Raw genomic sequence first — 16,679 nt, forward strand, 5'->3', positions numbered from 1 at the left:
CAAAATGTGACAATCGATACGAAGAAAAATAAAAAGACAGTTCTTGACGGGTTGCTTTTTATCTCAGTCGGGCAAAGATTAACCCACCCAACTTTTTAGCTTAAAGTAAGAAATTTTTCTTTAAAAGGGTGTTTATTATCAGATCCTGCGGAAGCAGGTGTGTGCGACCTATGATCTGTGGAACACAAGCAACCTTGCATCTGATAAACTAAAATCGAGCCTTGGTAACAATCTGACTTGTACCTGTGTTACCTCAAGAAAAAAAATCGAAAGGGCTTTCCCGTTTACCATGGTTACCGGAGTATATGATCATCACCATAGCAAACGGGTGCTGAGGTTCTATGCATTTGTTGTCTTTACTGTTCTGTTCGATCTGATAAAGTCGAGTGCATGGGTAATGGAACCCGCTGATCTCTTGCTCTATTGTTACGCGCTCTACGATACTTTGCAGGATTTTTTTCGAAGTGTGTTTTCGCCACCGACACCTTTTTCTTGTCTTTTTATTTTATTTTTCTTCTGATCTTCAATCTTCCTTTCTTCCCTTCTCTATCTCTTGTCTTCCCCCTCGGAAAAGCAATCACTACATACTCCCTCCCGTCTGTTTGACAAGAGCTCACATTCGAACCGCTGCCATGGGAAATTCCGACTATTTTGATGTGCCAGTTTTTTTCATCGTTTTTCGCGAAACAACAGAAGCAGCCATTATTGTTTCTGTCCTGTTGTCATTTTTGACAAAAGTCTTTGACAAAGGGACACCCGTTTACAAGAGGCTGCGAAATCAAGTATGGATCGGTAGTGCCCTCGGTCTGTTTATCTGTCTTTGCATTGGTGCTGCTTTTATTGCTGTCTGGTACACTGTGCTGAACGATATCTGGGGCAACTCTGAAGACATCTGGGAAGGTGTATTCTCCCTAATCGCTACTATTATGATTACTGCTATGGGTCTCGCTATGCTCAAGACGGAGCGCATGCAAGAAAAGTGGAAATTCAAGCTCGCCAAAGCCATGGAAGCTGGTGCTGTTACTGGAAAGAAGGTCACCTGGAAGATTCGTCTGCAACGCTACTCCTTCTTCTTGTTACCATTTATCACTGTGCTTCGCGAAGGCCTTGAAGCAGTTGTCTTTATCGGCGGTGTAAGTTTCTCATTTTCTTAAGTGGTTCAAAGTCATTCATGATATTTAGAGAACACAAATAACTCACTTTTGGCTTCGTTTTGCAGGTCTCGCTCAATGTTACAGCTAAATCGATTCCTATCGCTGCCATCATGGGCTTTATTTGCGGCTGCTTAGTCGGTTTTATCATTTACCGTGGTGGTTCGATGTTGCACTTGCGCTACTTCTTCATTGCCTCAACCATTATCTTGTACCTTGTTGCTGCCGGTTTGATGTCCAAGGCAGTTGGTTACTTTGAGCAATACTCATGGAATCAAGTAATTGGTGGTGAATCTGCTGAAGAAGGTGGCGCCGTTATTGCTTACAAGGTGACCACCGCTGTTTGGCACGTCTCTTGGGGTGACCCAGAACTTAACGTTGACACCAACGGTGGCTGGTACGCACTCTTTTTACTATAAAAATGGATCAGCATTATGCAGCGATGTTTTACTAAATCACTGGATCTATTTTTTGACATAACTGCATGTTAGGCAAATCTTTAACGCTATCCTTGGCTGGAACAGCACTGCTACCATTGGTTCGATCATTAGTTACTGCTTGTATTGGCTTCTAGTCGCTGCTGCTTTGGTCTACATGTTCATCAAGGAACGCCGTGACGCTATCGCCAAGGCCGAGCGTGGAGAATTCGAAGATGCAGGTGATATTGCTCTTGAAAATGCTAAAAATTTCATCAATGATGATGGTCAAATCGTCGGCAAAGAAGTAGTAGAAGATGAAGAACGCATCGCTACTGGATCAGCTGGCGATGAGAAAGTTCGCCCCGCTTCTATCAAGGCTTAGATGTAAATCATGACAAGAAATGATCCAATCGCATATATACATAAAAACGTTTTTGTAATTATTTACTTTCTTTTAAATGCACCTGTCCCTCTATCGTTGTTATCCCTCCCCACTCGTTACCACCGCTATTTTTTTCCGTTGTTATATATTCGTCTATCATTCCCTCTCGCTTCACTCTATTGCATTATTTCAAATAGTACTAAATTCTATTGCTCTTCTTTTGTCATATATTACGATGGAATGGTAGTTGTATTGTGCTAAGTAATAAAACAAATCTACACTTATTCTAACGCAAAAACTGCTTCATAAGTAGTCTGTTGTATACTGAGAACTAAATTGAGCAAATTCGCCTTAAAAGGTCAATTTGTTTTGTGTAGCATAAGATATGGGGTGGAAAATAAAAGGCTGCTCCGTGTCAATCCGAAAGTCATTTCCCCCAACGTTACACCCAGAGTGGCGATCAGCCGGAGCGAGGAGATCTGAAGATCCGACAATGCTTTGTACAAGCGGAGTGTGAGTCATATATTGTAAATAGCATAGACCTAGCGAATTCATTCTTCCAAAAGGTTACAAGGAAAAGAAACTGTATGGGATTCACGATGCTCACGTTATCAGATGAAAAGAATGATCAAAGTCGGAGTGTGAGATGGGGCAAGTTTTTAATTCTTTGCCGAGTGATTTAGGCCAAACCATCGTCAATTAATTTAGGACGGAGATGACCTTTTGGTGGTTCAACTGGAATTTTACCCCTCTTCTTGATTTCACGTGAGATTAAATTAAACATCGATATATACACGCATCTCCTACATATCAGCCTTTATTCAACAATTAAGAACAAGCAGGGGTACGTACTTATTGAAGCTTTTTAGTAAAACATCATTTTCTTCTCGTATTTTAAAAAAAAAACCAGGGTGTATTTTGTTCGATCTACATCAAAGAGGAAAAGGACATCGCTTTCCTTCTCCGTCATCTTGTGCTCGGGTATACAATGTACTTCACGTAAAATGAAAATGACGGTCTTCCAGGGGTCCAGGTGCGGGACCAGGTATCTGTCGTTATTCTCGAGAAGCTTGTGCCACCTTGACGTATTGTGATCTTGTCCTTGATCTACTACTATTGCTGCTACTACTAGTCAACTAACACTATACTATAGTAGCACTCGATATATCTGAAAGATAGACCTGGGCATTGCTGTCGTCTTAAGTAAAAGCCTTAGACAGCTTCCAAGCATACAACAATTAGAAATATCTTCATTGTGATGCAAAAACGAGACTGCTAATGATGACAATGGTGACACATAAAATAACTGCAGTATTGTAGCGGAGATCTTTGCCTTGACCGTTTTTGCTATGATGAGACATCGGCTATTAGTAGGATGCTGACGCGCAAAGGAAAAGTTTAGCCGCAGTACAACGTAGCTACAGTTCAGGCGCAGCGGTACTGGTGATAAGAGAACGTCATGCTATCCTTCTGGCTCACATTAAAACATAATAGAAAAGGATTTATCAGCAGCTAGCTATCAAATGCGTGTATATGGAATATGTGTAAAATGTAGCCACTAAATGCTAATGAATCCTTTACACTAGCAACGCGCCCAGAATAGTAATAATAAGTGTCGCCAACACAGCCGCGAATCTTTGTGGTGTGATACACAAACATACAGAAAGATTCTAGAATATACGGAAACAAATGATTACCCGTAATACCGTTTTATCAAATCACGCCATGACAAGTACTGAACCAGTACTTATTCGGTATGCATTTTACGCAGTTTGGGCGATTTAACACATTTTAGTATTAGACAAGGCTCCTCCTGTTTGTTACAGTTCAGAATAGTCCCCCCGGTTGGCTTTTATTTCCTTATTTCCCAAACCGATGCTCCGTTCTCGCCAAGAGCAACAAGCAAGTACCTTTCACGAATCTGGCGGCGCTTTCCATACCAAAAAATAACAGGTATTAACCCTGGAAAGTCAGGGCAACCTTTATTACACGAACCTCCCATTTTACTGGATCTTGTCTTCCAAGCTAGCCATTATCGTCAATGTAGAGTTTATAGAACAGATACACAGAAAACCTTTTGCTTCTACTACTACTATCCCAACTAATACATATATGTGGAGCATTGAGGGATTAGAAATACCAATGTTTATGAAGACTGCTTTTTAAAGATACAAATACGCTAAAATATTCAAGCAGTATACATAAGTAAGATAATAGGCAAAAAAAGGTTGCCACAGCAGCTACAACGTCGTTAAGAGTCTCCTCGTCCGTGAGAATACAGGTTGATTCCGCATTTGCGACATCGCCGAATTGCCCTCAGCAAGACTCGGTAGCTCTTCGTATTCACGTATTAAGCAACAACATCTTCCTCATATGCCTCACCAAGTCGTTTCAGAATAGGAAAGCTTATTGCATGTTCGCCATCTGAGTTCGAGGATTCAAATGATGATTAGGACCGCTCTGTATCAGTCCATGTAGTCTTTTGTCATTTTTTTCTATAAGGAATCTAAATCATAGAGAACGAACAATTTACATCCTTTATGTAACGTAAATGTATGATACTTTAAGTTCAAACATCAATGTACAGTAAGGACGATTGGGCTTGTACTGAGAAAAAATTATGTTCAACTACTTGTATCGTAGTCCCTGCTTTTATATGTGTATCGCAAGAGTAGCAGCAACAACAACCAGCACCTCATGAACTCTGGGTAAGCTCTTACATTTATCAACCCAGCAGCATCCGTGACATCGTGACTTTGAACATTCCTGCTGCTACCGCACAACACCATCAACAAATCCGAGTCCATCAACATGTGGTCGATAACGCAATTAAACAATACCGTCCTACAACTGTTGTCGAAAATAGTTATGCTACAGTTGCTTCACCCAAGGCGAGATCGGTTTCGATGAATGAGGGCGGACGTAGAGGAGCAGGTGGTGCATAAGCAGCTCCATCACCACGGTTACGACCATCCACTAGTATAAATTGAGTCTCCATTGCACAGCAACAATAGCAACATCGAAAGCATCATCATTATCAATGATAAAAATGCGATCAACTCTAATGCATCATTTGTATATTCCCCCCTCAAAGAAGATATTTCATCATCATCACCATCATCATCACATATGCAAATAGCACTAAATTATACACAACTTGAGCATTCCGTCCGAGCTATGTATGTAATAGGCTTGTGTGTGTTGTGGGGGCGGGAAGGTTGAGGTGAAAGAATGAAGCCCGTGATCCGTCCGCCCCACCAGTAGTTGATATTATTATTTTCGTTTAATATCTGTTAAGTCTAGATTTTCTTATTTCATGCCACCCAATCTGCTACACAGATAATATTATTACCAAAGTGGCACATAGTTTCGATACATTATGAGAAGGTATCATAGATGGATATGTGTTTTGGGCTGTTGCAACTCACAATAGCATCATGCCATTGCAGCACAACTTATAGTCGTCGAACTCAGTATTAACAATACGTATGATAGCAGAGAAGTGACAAATGCATAGTGCTGCTTTGTAACAAATAAGCATTTCGAATGAGTTCTTTTCTTGTTTGGAGAGATAATGTCGATACAGTGGCGAGGGAGGGAGGGAGGGAGGGAGGGAGGAAGGGAGGCGTATTTACAGATTCCAATTGACAACTTATGATGAGCAGATTTATGACAGACCGGGAATAAAGCTTTTCACACCCGACCGACCAAGCTCTCGTTTGATATCTCCTTCTGCTGTGCCCCCGATTGATCCACTACCATTCTGCGTCGTTTTAAAGGTCTTTCGTCATTTTCACAGATCCAGCGATCAATATCCTCCTCATCTTGCTGTCGTTGTTTAGAAGTCATATATTCTTCCTCTTCGTCGTCTTTTGAGCTTTCGCTTTCCGCATCGCTGTCCCGAGATTCCTGAGCTGTCGTAACTAGTGTTGTTAGAAAATTCCATATGCCTGATATACCTCCTCCATTAACCATGTTGGTCGTGGGTGGATAATCAGAGGGTAGCGGTAATGGTCGTGATATTGCTACTGCTGACGGAAAACCTGCTGATGTCAAAGGAGTGGTAATCGGTAGTGCAGTATTGTCTAGCGGCAACACTTGTCGTATTTTTGTGGCTGCAACATTTACGTCTTTGCGATTTTCTTCTTTGGTATAAAGACGTGCTCTAACCTGCATTTGCATAAACTAGAAATTTAATTATCCGTTCAACCACCGAAGTAAAAGATCAAATATTTACCGGCAATTCCTTGCTTTTAAGTTGCATTTCTATCGTATCGATGTACGGCTTCAGTATATCTTTGTATTTTTCGAAAATGCCAGTCAATTTTATACCTCCATTGACAACTACAAGATAATGGGATTTGTTTAGGGGGAGAACATTATAACCGGCCCTTCTTTCTTTAACAAGTATTGTGAAGCCTCCACCTCGTCATAGATTTTCTGATGCGTACATTTAAAAAGAGTTTTTTCGCTGAGAGCAAGCACAAGAGCCTTATCCTTCGGGCACGCTTTAAGAGCATCGATAACGGCCTATACAAGGTAGGTCGTTTATTTAATTTACGTCCGACAGTCGTTCGGATATACAAAGACTGTTGATTGGCGTTTGTAACACAATGTATTCTGAATGATCAACACGCACACGCGCACACGAACACACAGCAACATAACGTAGCTTTGTCCAATGAAACTTACCAGTAGATGGAAGATGGCACCCTCGGTGTATGGGCCACTGTAGTGTCTGGAAAAACTCGGAAGCACATCCTTCGTCCAAAGCACCGAGTACGAGCCTCGTTGAAAGCCGTTGCTGGGCGTGTCTCTTCCACTTTGCAGGACAACCTCATAAATGTTCTGTTCACACCCCAAGTTAAACCCACTATTAAGCAAAATTCGACAATGAAGAAGAATAAAAAAATACAAACCTCGGTCGAATCCGTCTTCATTTTCTCTCTTAACACACCTCTTATTTCATTGTAGATTTGCAATTTGTGCTTTTTCAGCTTTCGCTGCCGGTTTTTCGCTTCACTCTTTTTCCCTTTTGCCATTTGCCTTTGCTACTTATTCTATTTGCATACGTGTCAAAACGGGCACACACACGCAATGCAACGTTAGATCGAAAGTCAGATAAATGCATGCTGCCCAGTATTATCCTTGTTTAATCAAAAAGAGAAAGAGAGGTGCACTTGCCTGTATCGTTTTATATTTGACAAAGTTGTTGTGTGGGGAGTGAAAGTTGTTGCAGTCAAAACGCCCGCAGTCGAACTTTAGTCTATAGGCAGGTGTCCGCAGTTTGCACCAATGATTCGGGACTTCAATGCACTGCACAACCGGAAAAGAAGAAGGTACCTTATTCCTGGGAATTGGAGTTCGAAAAACTGAGCAGCAACCCCCAAGTTTAATGCATGAGCATAATAGTGGCATCCCCCTAAAAACCAAAGCTCGTATCAATTTAGCATGGATCTCACTGCACGTGTAAAGCATATACTTTCCAAAAGAGAAAAACATAAGAGACTTAACTTACTTTTGCCGTATTGAATTGAAAGCTGAAAGTAATTTCAAAGATGGGGGCGATCTCACTGTGTGTGCAAAATCGTTAAATTACGAGGATCAGACAATCTATGGATTAGCGTTTAAAAGAAAGGCCGTGGGCGTTAGTCCATAAGCACGAGTATTTTACGTTGTGTTCCGATGTGTTGCAGGTGGGGGTTTTCTGAGAAGAGGGAAATAACCTGGTATATGCGAATCGATCCAGTAAAGCCGTGAATATGCACAGGCACAGCAAAAAGAAAGAGATGATGTATACATGCATCTCAGCATAAGCAAAGTAGCATAGTACTCTTGATAACAGAAATACGAAGGTCGAAGAGTATGGATTCTTTTGCGTAAAGAGATGGTGGTGCGTAATAATATGAGCTCAATACAACGTATATATCACTCCAATCCCGGCGAACGGGATCTCTGTTTCATTCATGCAATTTTTCACTTGGCCAATGGCCCAGTTTTTTCCGCCAACGGCAGTGAAACTTGACACATTTAAGATTAGTACCGAAGGAGCGAAGATAGCAGAGGGGACATGTGTAACGGATGTTAAACTCCTACATGTAAAAATTTGGTCTACGCAAGCAGCTCTGAAGCTTTATTATGATACTATATCAAACTAAAAAATAGCCGATGTCAGCAATGTGTCAATCAATAAACGCAGCACTACTCTTTCTGTTACGTTTTTGTATCTCTTCAGAAGCTGACAATGGCAAATATCTTCATGATATGTGGATATATTTACTACATTAATCTTGTTATGATATCATAAGTTGCTCTTGCTGATCGCTGTTGTGTGTAAAGAAAAAGAAACAAAATGATGAATAGCTAAATAACAATGATAATTTTGTCTTTTGATTAAATTGATGGATGTTCTGGTGTTTCTTTTTGGATATATGTGTGTGTGTGTGGGGAGAGTTGATACGTGTGTTGGATATGTGTGTTTGTGTGTAGGAGGCAATATAATATTAATAGTATATGCAAAGAGGATGGGATATAACAAAGAAGAGAAGAGAAAGGGTAAGGTTTCCTATTTTAGTACTGCTACGATAGTACTACTGCGTCATGAAAAAGATGGTGATGATTGCGTGGATGCTGGTAATTGTGAGGTACACCTGGTGGTGTAGATGCTTCTGGGATGGTAACGTAAGTGCATTTGGGTTTCGGAGGTGGCATGAGTGCCTTCGATATTATTATAAAAGCAACAAAACAACACAGATTGTGTAAGAGAGAGAGAAGACTTGCTGTTGGAAGATGTGATATATTTTGAGAAAAAGTCAAATACATACCAAGAAGCAGACTTCGAGATCTTCCTTGTTCACCAGGCCCCATTTGTTATTGTCTTCTTCGACCGCAAGTTGATAGGCTAGGGCTGCATTTCGAGGCAAGCCCCGTGCTGAGGGATCGTTTATACTGTTTCGTTGCTGTTGTTGGTTTTGCAAACAAATATCACGAATCAACCGTTCGGCCTCTTGCATTCTGTTTTCCCAAGCGGACGATGTCTTGAAATGTGTAAAGTCAATATCCCGGCCACGGAAGAGTGGGCGACGTCGCGAATGGTGATGCTGTTGCTGTTTTTCGTTGAAACACGTTATCGCTACCGGCGGTTGTGCTGATGTTGTGTTCCAAAAGAGCTCATAGGCCATGGTGGAGATAGTGTTCACGATAATTGAGGTAAGAGACTAACATCCTTTGGTTGGTCGCTCGTCACGCGCTTCTTCTTGTTCTTGTTCCTCCTGTGCTACCTGGTTCCGCTGGTGCGGGTCATAGCAGAGACCGGAAATTTGTCGCTTCATGGCGCCAAGGATGCCGAACAGTCCCATCAGACCACTAGGCCGACGAATAGGTCGTGCTTCGACCGTTGTCGCCGTCGCCGTCGTATCATTATCACTGGTCGCTTGCTGTTGGTTCTGAGCCTTGCCGCCGGTGGTCACAAAAGCCATGCCAAGGAAATAATTCCACATTTTTTGTGCTGGTATTTTTTTTCCAAGAAGTTGTATACGAAGAGATATATGGTTACAGGTGTGCGTAATGTGTTGCTCTTTTTCTGAAAAGCACTGTTCGGGTATTGCGATCAAGAGGTAGTAGGGGTAGTAGTAGTGGTATTAGAGCAGACAAGGTGAAGAATAAAAATTCTTTGTTTTTATTTTAGGGAAAAACGCACAGCTTTGATTGATGAAAAAGTCCCATCTCTGTATTCTCTCACGACCCCGATTCTCCCAAACAGCGGCAAACCCATGTATTGCCTCAAACAGAGTTGATAAAATGCTTTCCTTCCTCCTGCCCACCATAGCCTCCTCACTACTGCCTTCTTTTGTGTACGTACGGTTCTAATACGACTTCTTATTCGCTCTATGTCCTCTTGGGCTGTATCGCGTAGTAATAACAGTCATACCCACCTGTTTCCTTGGTTCAGACGTGTACGCAGCCCGGGTTGAGAATGAGCAACATTCCTAAGCTGTAACCTGCTACAGGCTTGTAAGTCCGTAGAAACATCATATCATTGTTGTGCTCTTGTTACTGTCTGTCGCAGTAACATTCACTCTATCACCCACCGCATGACTTGAATGCTATGCTGGTAGTCGTATATCACTCATTATAAGTCTTGCCTGGTTATTGTTTTGGATGAGTACATAATCTCAAACACACATCGTAGAAGCTTTCAAAGCGTCATACAGATGTAAATCTTTCACTCTATCACCAAATGCTATGCCGGTAGTCGTATATCACTCATTGTGAGCCTTGCCTGGTTATCGTAATGTCAAATACACATCGCAGAAGCTTTTGAAGCGTCATACAGATGTATATCTTTCATTGTTCTGTCGTGATTTGCATGTGCTCTTCCAGCGATAAATCATTCTTTTCAGTTCAATAATACATACGCCCCGGTGATGCAACGGAGAGACATGAGGATGTGGATTTGAAACACCCTGCTGCTACTACTACTACTACTACTGCTACCTACTACAATGACAATAATGATGGTGGACGCCTGTACAATATCACTACTACTAAAACGCCTACTATTGTATATTACACGATAATCCAATTCTTCCTTTGCTTCTAGCTTATATCATCTCGCTCTCTCTCGCTCATCCTGCGATCACCTTAATCGTTCCTCAGTTGCTTTTGATCTTTTTTTTAAATTCATTTTCCTAATGGGTTTCTTATTGTCTTACTATCCCTCTTTGTAGCATAACCATTTAAGCATCGATAGTTTCGCACGGCAAGGAAGCGACCGTATGCCTTATGGCGCTGATCAGTCCATCCAGCCTCCGATAAATAAAACATGCAAAGGAGAATGTTTACATCAAAATTTGTATTATAAAGAATGACATGTATATTAGATGCTTTAAGCAATATTTATGGGACCTCTCTACGGAAATAAACTTATACTAGAATGAAAGATAAATAGACACGAGATGGTGTTTATTAGCGCTGTGCGAGGAGGATGAATAATAAGCCTACCTTTAGAAACTTTATTTTTGTTTGGGAATTGATACGGGCACGACAAGTTATTTCCTTATATGTGCGGGGCACGACAAGCTCTAATAATAAATATGCTATGTTACACAGAGCAGCATAATAGCTGACACTCTTGTGTTAATTACAGCAGATGGGTGGTGTCGTGCCCGTAAGAAGCATTGATCTCTTGTGCTTATTTATAAGTCTTCTGTTCAAATTTGCTCATAGATCACAGCCAGATTTTGAATTCTGCAGTACAGTGTAAAATTACTTGATATAGGATATTCCATACTATTTCTAAATAGAATATGAAAAGTTTCATAGATATTTGCCCAGCAAACGTCTGTACTATATAAATATGTACGTCAAGAAGAAGTATGTTATCAAACTGACAGCTGCATTCGGTATAACTTAAAACCATTGAGAGACAAAGGAAATCTATGTAGAGGAAAATTAGAGAAGATATATATGATGGTTTAAAATGTAAAAAAGAGAGAAACCTTTCTATGTAGCGCTGTGAATGTGTGAAATATTAAGTATAGTAGAGGCGCTCTTGTACGAAAACGTGCTAAAGAATAAAACAAGGCAAGTTTCTACTTATACGTCTTCAAAATTTCCTCCTTACGGGCACGACGCGTCCCACCTACATATGTCATCGAATTGACTTCTTACATAATACATACGCGCTGTGCTTCTTACGGGCACGACACCACCCATCTGCTATAATTAACACAAGAGTGTCAGCTATTATGCTGCTCTGTGTAACATAGCATATTTATTATAGAGCTTGTCGTGCCCCGAACATATAAGGAAATAACTTGTCGTGCCCGTATCAATTCCCTTTTTGTTTTGGCTCGAGTGACAGAGATTTCACGATGCTATCAACAGCACATAAGGAATAAGTGCATCAAGCGATGTGCTGCTCTAAGATTAATACTCGATCTCCAAGCGTTAAAATGGTGTATTGAGCGTAAGTTCTGTGATAGAAGAGGTCCAATCTATATGCGATGCCAACGAAGCGGAATCCATGCCCGGAAACAAAGCGAGAAATTCTCCTTTGCAAGCTGTCAACTGGCTTTCTTTCGCCTCCGCCATACATTTTTACCACTTATGGAAGCACCATCACCGTCGAGCGAAGAACGAACGCAACAGCCTCTTGCTGCTGCTGCTGCTGCTACTGCTACCCCTAGTATAACTACTGTTGAAAAAACCGGTCCTGCCAAGGAAGAAAATGCCGAGGTTGGACAGAAGCGCAAAGCGACAGCTGATTCTGACGATCCAGAGCAACAGGTCCAAGATCAAGAAAAAGAGGAACCACAGCAGCAGCAACAGGAACAGGAACAACCAAACCCCAAACAACAACGAATCAAGCGCCCCAAAGGTCGATCGGAAAAAGATTTTCGAGAAAAGAATGACATTAGCAATGCTGAATATATTGTTGAAGATGGTAAATACACATGTGGTTTATTTTTGTGCGTTTTGTAGAGTTACTAAACTTGCTTTTTGTATCCAGGACTACGCAGGGTCAAACCTTATTTTTTCGAGTACAAAGCATATGCCAAAGGACGATGGATGCAACGATCGCTTATTAATGTATTCACAGAAGAGTTCCAAGATCGCAATGAAAAGTATTATGTGAGTATTCGAAAAAGAAGGTTTCTGAATTAGAAAGCAACTGACAACAGTTAATCCATTGTTTAGCGACATGCCATGGAGTTGGGACTTATAACTATTAATGGAGAAACTGTGGGTCCCGACCATATTGTCAAGAACAACGACATTCTAGGACACAAGATTCATCGCCATGAGCCGGTCGTCACTGGCAAACCTATCGAGATCGTGCATCGATCGAACGATCTGATTGTGATTAACAAGCCAGGAGGTATACCCATTCATCCAGCTGGCCGGTACAGACATAATACGGTGATTCATGTGATGCGTAAAACGCTTGGAATAGAGAGGTTATTTCGTAAGTGTGCTGATAAAAAGAGACTATACATTGTGCAAAAGATACAGAGAAAAAAGGGGGCTTTGTCTATCCAGGCATTAATGCATTACTGCAATTGGCCCAATTTAGCTGCCAATAGACTGGATCGACCGACGTCTGGATTGATGCTTGTTGGACTGAATTCGGAAAAGGCAAGACAGTTAGAAGCCGAAATGATAAGTGGGCAAATCCAAAAGGAATATGTGTGTCGAGTCGTAGGCGAGTTTCCACAGTAAGTTCCTCAACGCATGGCATGCTTAAACCCGTAAGTCACCCAAACTTTTAACATGATTATCACCATCTATATTTTTCAGAGAAGAAATTGTATGCGAAGAACCGTTAAAAACAATCTCGTACAAACTCTCGCTCAATTATGTCCATGGAGACGGCAAAGCATCCAAAACGATTTTTAAACGGCTAAGCTATAATGGCAAAACGAGCGTCGTTTGGTGTCGGCCGAGAACAGGACGTACGCATCAAATACGAGTCCATCTGCGTTACCTTGGATATCCGATTGCAAATGACCCGATTTATGGCAACGGACTGCCCTGGTCTGACTTGATACAAAAGGGACAGACTTTGGACGAAGAAGGTGCAGAAAAGGTGGTTCAAAAGGTCATTGAAGTGGCGACGTTTCCGGAAGGCATGTGGGAGGATACGGAGGACAAGGATGGTGTCAAGCAAATTAAGCCACGGTGTGACGAATGCGGGTTGGTTTTGACCGAGGATCCTTCGTTAAAAGAACTGTGCATTTGGTTGCATGCATGGAAATATTCTGGGCCTAGTTGGGCCTATGAAACTGCGTTACCTGACTGGGCAGATGCGTCTTTTACAGAAGAAGGGGAGAGCAAATGACGATAGAGTTTTTCTTTATGTTTGGCAATCACCATGTAATATAAACTTTTTTTTTTTTGGTGAAATACTTTTTGCATTCTCTGCCGGTAATTTTTTTATGCGCTCGCATGGAACCAATGGTTGTGTGCTGTTTTTGTTTAGGTAAAAAAACAAGGAAGAAATGAAAGAAAAAGAAAATTACTACTACTACGAAGACGGCTACTTTGTGGGAGTGGGGGCAACAGTAGAGAGAGAGAGAGAGAGAGAGAGAGAGACGGGATGTGTGTGTGTATGTGCGATGTTTGAGGATGGGTTGCTCGACTATTATGACACAGTGAGTTGTTCTGTTTCGGATATCAGTTCTGCGACGGCGCTATCCTTTTCAGTCATGGCTTTGTTGGTTTCAACTGCTTGTCTATCATTGTTGCTGTGTTGCTGTGTTGCCGTGGCTGCTGCTACTGGTGGTGGCGGCGAAGATGATCCATTCGCCGTATTAGTGCTATTGCCGTTGTTTTCCGTTGTCGTCATCACCGGTGTTGCAATACCGAGCATGTCTTCAGGAGTAATGGGCATGGGTCTTCCAGTGGCAGCCGAGACAGCGACGCCCAATGGAGGAGGAAATCCAGCAGCCATCGGTTGAAAGTCGCGCGGTGGTCTGAACATCTTCTTACGTGCAGTCTGATTCTTTAGCTTCTTTTGGGCTGGTGAGTCCGCAAAGCGCACTTGTAGTGGCGCTGATGAACCGGCGACTGTTTGTCCGTTGAACTTCTCGATGATGGCGAGTGCTGACGAACGGTCTGCTAAGCGTGCAAAGCCAACGCCTCGGCTCAGATTGGACTGCGGGTCGCGTAGGATACGGTTCGATACAGTTTGGCACGGATGGAACAGCATTTCCAGTTTCTGATACGATGCCATTATCCCGCCTATATTAGCTTTCTCTGAAATTTCGCTAGCCTCGTCCTAACCCACACTTTAACTTGTTTTATGTTGGCATTTACCTGCTCGGTCATATCAAGCGGAAGGTTGGAGATGTAAATATTTGTCGACGTTTCATCCTGCAAACTCCGTAAACGCGAGCTGAATGACTCCTATGCAATGGTTCAGTACTCATTCTTCTACACGAACCGTCACGTTCCCTTGTCTTACTGAGCTGCTCCTTCACTCATCTCTCCGTTCCTTCCAATTAGTATAAGATCAGCCAAGAATTACCTGTCCCACTCTGGCAAACGATGCCTGCAATCCCCGTCTATTCAAATCCTCGATCGCCTGGTGACAATCATTCTCCTTTTCGTACATTGCGAAACCATAACCTTTACACTGTCCCGACTTTTGATCAAGGATAGCCTTGGATGAGATGATATTGCCGTAACTGCCAAAATAAAGTGAGAACGTGCTGTTCTTGACAGGCAAGATGCAATATGTAGACGGAAAGACTTACGATCTGCACAAGTCTTCGAACGATTCATCAGTGACATTTTCAGCTAGACCACGGACATAGATGTTGTGGGTGTGATAATGGTGATCCTCCTGATCATGCGAATGATGACGCTTGTGGTGCTGGTGGCTGTCAAAAAGGGCAGGAAGATAACCATGTGGCGGGAGCGGCGGAGCAGCAGCAGCATTACCACCGCCAGCAACAGAGGATGGTAATGGTGGAGCAGGAGGCGATCCAGGAATGCCCGTCAAGATCGGCGACGAGATGTGAAGTGGCGGGAAATGCTGTTGATGGTGCTGATGATGATGGTGCGGGTGGTGGTGATGATGGATCATGTAAGCAGGATGCATAGGCGGTGACAATAGAGGCGGACTAAAGGGCGGACTTGTCGGACTGATGGCAGGCGATTGTGGATGTATGGCCGGCGAGCCTGGGTAACTGCTGCCACCGTCCGAATAGTACTGGAACTGCGGGCTCAGTGGGTACATGTATGCCGCTGCTGCCGCTGCTTGGTGGTGATGGTAGTGAGCTGCTGCGGCTGCTTGTGCTGCTTGTACCTGTGCTTGTGCCTGTGCCTGTGCCTGTGCTGCTGGTGCATCATCGTAACCATTGCCAGGTCGTAGTTGAGCAGGATCCACAAAACCTCCAGCACCGCCAGCATAAGGTGGATACGGCGGAGACGTCGGCGTCATTAACCCCGTGGTGGTGTTACCATGTAAAGGCACTGCTGCTGCTGCTGCTACAGTAGTTGTCGTGGCCGCTCCTCTGTGGTTTGCTTTTGTTGAATTGGGCTGATGTGTCTTGGCAGTTGAAGATGCTTTGGTCGTCATTATATAATACAATGGCAATTGTCAAATCCGAGGGGTGAGGAGTAGGCTTGGTAAGGGGGTACTTTTTTTTTCTTCTTTACTCTCTTTTCTGTTTTTGTACAAGTTGTAGGTATGGAGAGAGTAAAAAAGAAAACGTGCGAGAGATGGGGAATCAGTGCGAGGGTTGGGGAATAAGTCGATCAAGAATAAGAAAGGGGAAAAAGTAAAAGAAGAGGGAGAAAGAGCTGGTTTCGCAAAAGACAAAGAGTAAGTTAGCTGGGGGTCTTTAGCTGAGTCAAAGGAAAGCAACGGTACGTAACCCTCTCCCCAACGCAGGCAAAGATGTCCTGATCGACCATTGCTTCCGCCACCCCCCGATAGAAATTGGATCCACTTCATTGCAGCACTTACTGGTTTTGATAGCCTAACTTGAGCAGGAGAGCGAGACCTGCTTGTCGTTGTCTTGCTCCTTTGTCAAGTAGTGATACGTGTGGGTGTGAAAGCTCCTTTTGTGAAGCGTTTTGGATAAAAGGGGGAGGGAGGGAGAAGGAGAGAGAGAAGGCAAGTGACAAACCTACTGTTAATATTTCAGACAAAGGGCAAGCTTGATGTCATCGAGCACTTGATATATTACACTAGCGCCTTTCATATTGAATCACGCC

General features: G+C 42.7%; 5 protein-coding genes across 5 annotated transcripts; 2 read left to right on the forward strand and 3 right to left on the reverse strand.

Moving 5' to 3' along the window:
• Positions 1-632: 632 nt before the first annotated feature.
• Positions 633-1,952, forward strand: BDB00DRAFT_881219 (iron permease FTR1/Fip1/EfeU; the record flags this gene model as incomplete). The annotated part of the gene is made up of 3 exons (XM_053128064.1): positions 633-1,133; positions 1,220-1,548; positions 1,643-1,952. The coding sequence occupies 3 exons, from the start codon at positions 633-635 to the stop codon at positions 1,950-1,952; spliced, it is 1,140 nt and encodes a 379-aa protein (XP_052984556.1).
• A 3,396-nt stretch (positions 1,953-5,348) lies between these two features.
• Positions 5,349-7,218, reverse strand: BDB00DRAFT_799721 (uncharacterized protein). Its single transcript, XM_053121717.1, has 6 exons — positions 7,137-7,218; positions 6,872-7,012; positions 6,645-6,800; positions 6,404-6,482; positions 6,190-6,296; positions 5,349-6,122 (listed from the first exon to the last, which is right to left on the reverse strand). Exons 2-6 carry the CDS (start codon positions 6,992-6,994, stop codon positions 5,646-5,648), a joined length of 942 nt encoding a protein of 313 aa, XP_052984557.1. The 5' UTR covers positions 6,995-7,012; positions 7,137-7,218; the 3' UTR covers positions 5,349-5,645.
• Positions 7,219-8,456: 1,238 nt separating this feature from the next.
• On the reverse strand, positions 8,457-9,285 carry BDB00DRAFT_799726 (uncharacterized protein; the record flags this gene model as incomplete). The annotated part of the gene is made up of 3 exons (XM_053121718.1): positions 8,457-8,669; positions 8,777-9,169; positions 9,233-9,285. Coding segments are annotated over 3 exons (584 nt in total), but the record flags the coding sequence as incomplete, so codon positions are not given.
• A 2,755-nt stretch (positions 9,286-12,040) lies between these two features.
• Positions 12,041-13,852, forward strand: BDB00DRAFT_799730 (pseudouridine synthase). The gene is made up of 5 exons (XM_053121719.1): positions 12,041-12,399; positions 12,466-12,587; positions 12,654-12,921; positions 13,030-13,171; positions 13,254-13,852. The coding sequence occupies exons 1-5, from the start codon at positions 12,063-12,065 to the stop codon at positions 13,792-13,794; spliced, it is 1,410 nt and encodes a 469-aa protein (XP_052984559.1). The 5' UTR covers positions 12,041-12,062; the 3' UTR covers positions 13,795-13,852.
• Positions 13,853-14,097: 245 nt separating this feature from the next.
• On the reverse strand, positions 14,098-16,038 carry BDB00DRAFT_783933 (uncharacterized protein; the record flags this gene model as incomplete). The annotated part of the gene is made up of 4 exons (XM_053120426.1): positions 14,098-14,673; positions 14,772-14,861; positions 14,983-15,142; positions 15,212-16,038. 4 exons carry the CDS (start codon positions 16,036-16,038, stop codon positions 14,098-14,100), a joined length of 1,653 nt encoding a protein of 550 aa, XP_052984560.1.
• Positions 16,039-16,679: the final 641 nt, after the last annotated feature.

Source organism: Zychaea mexicana (assembly GCF_025766255.1).
Source record: "Zychaea mexicana strain RSA 1403 chromosome Unknown BDB00scaffold_5, whole genome shotgun sequence".
NCBI classification, from domain to species: domain Eukaryota; kingdom Fungi; phylum Mucoromycota; class Mucoromycetes; order Mucorales; family Lichtheimiaceae; genus Zychaea; species Zychaea mexicana.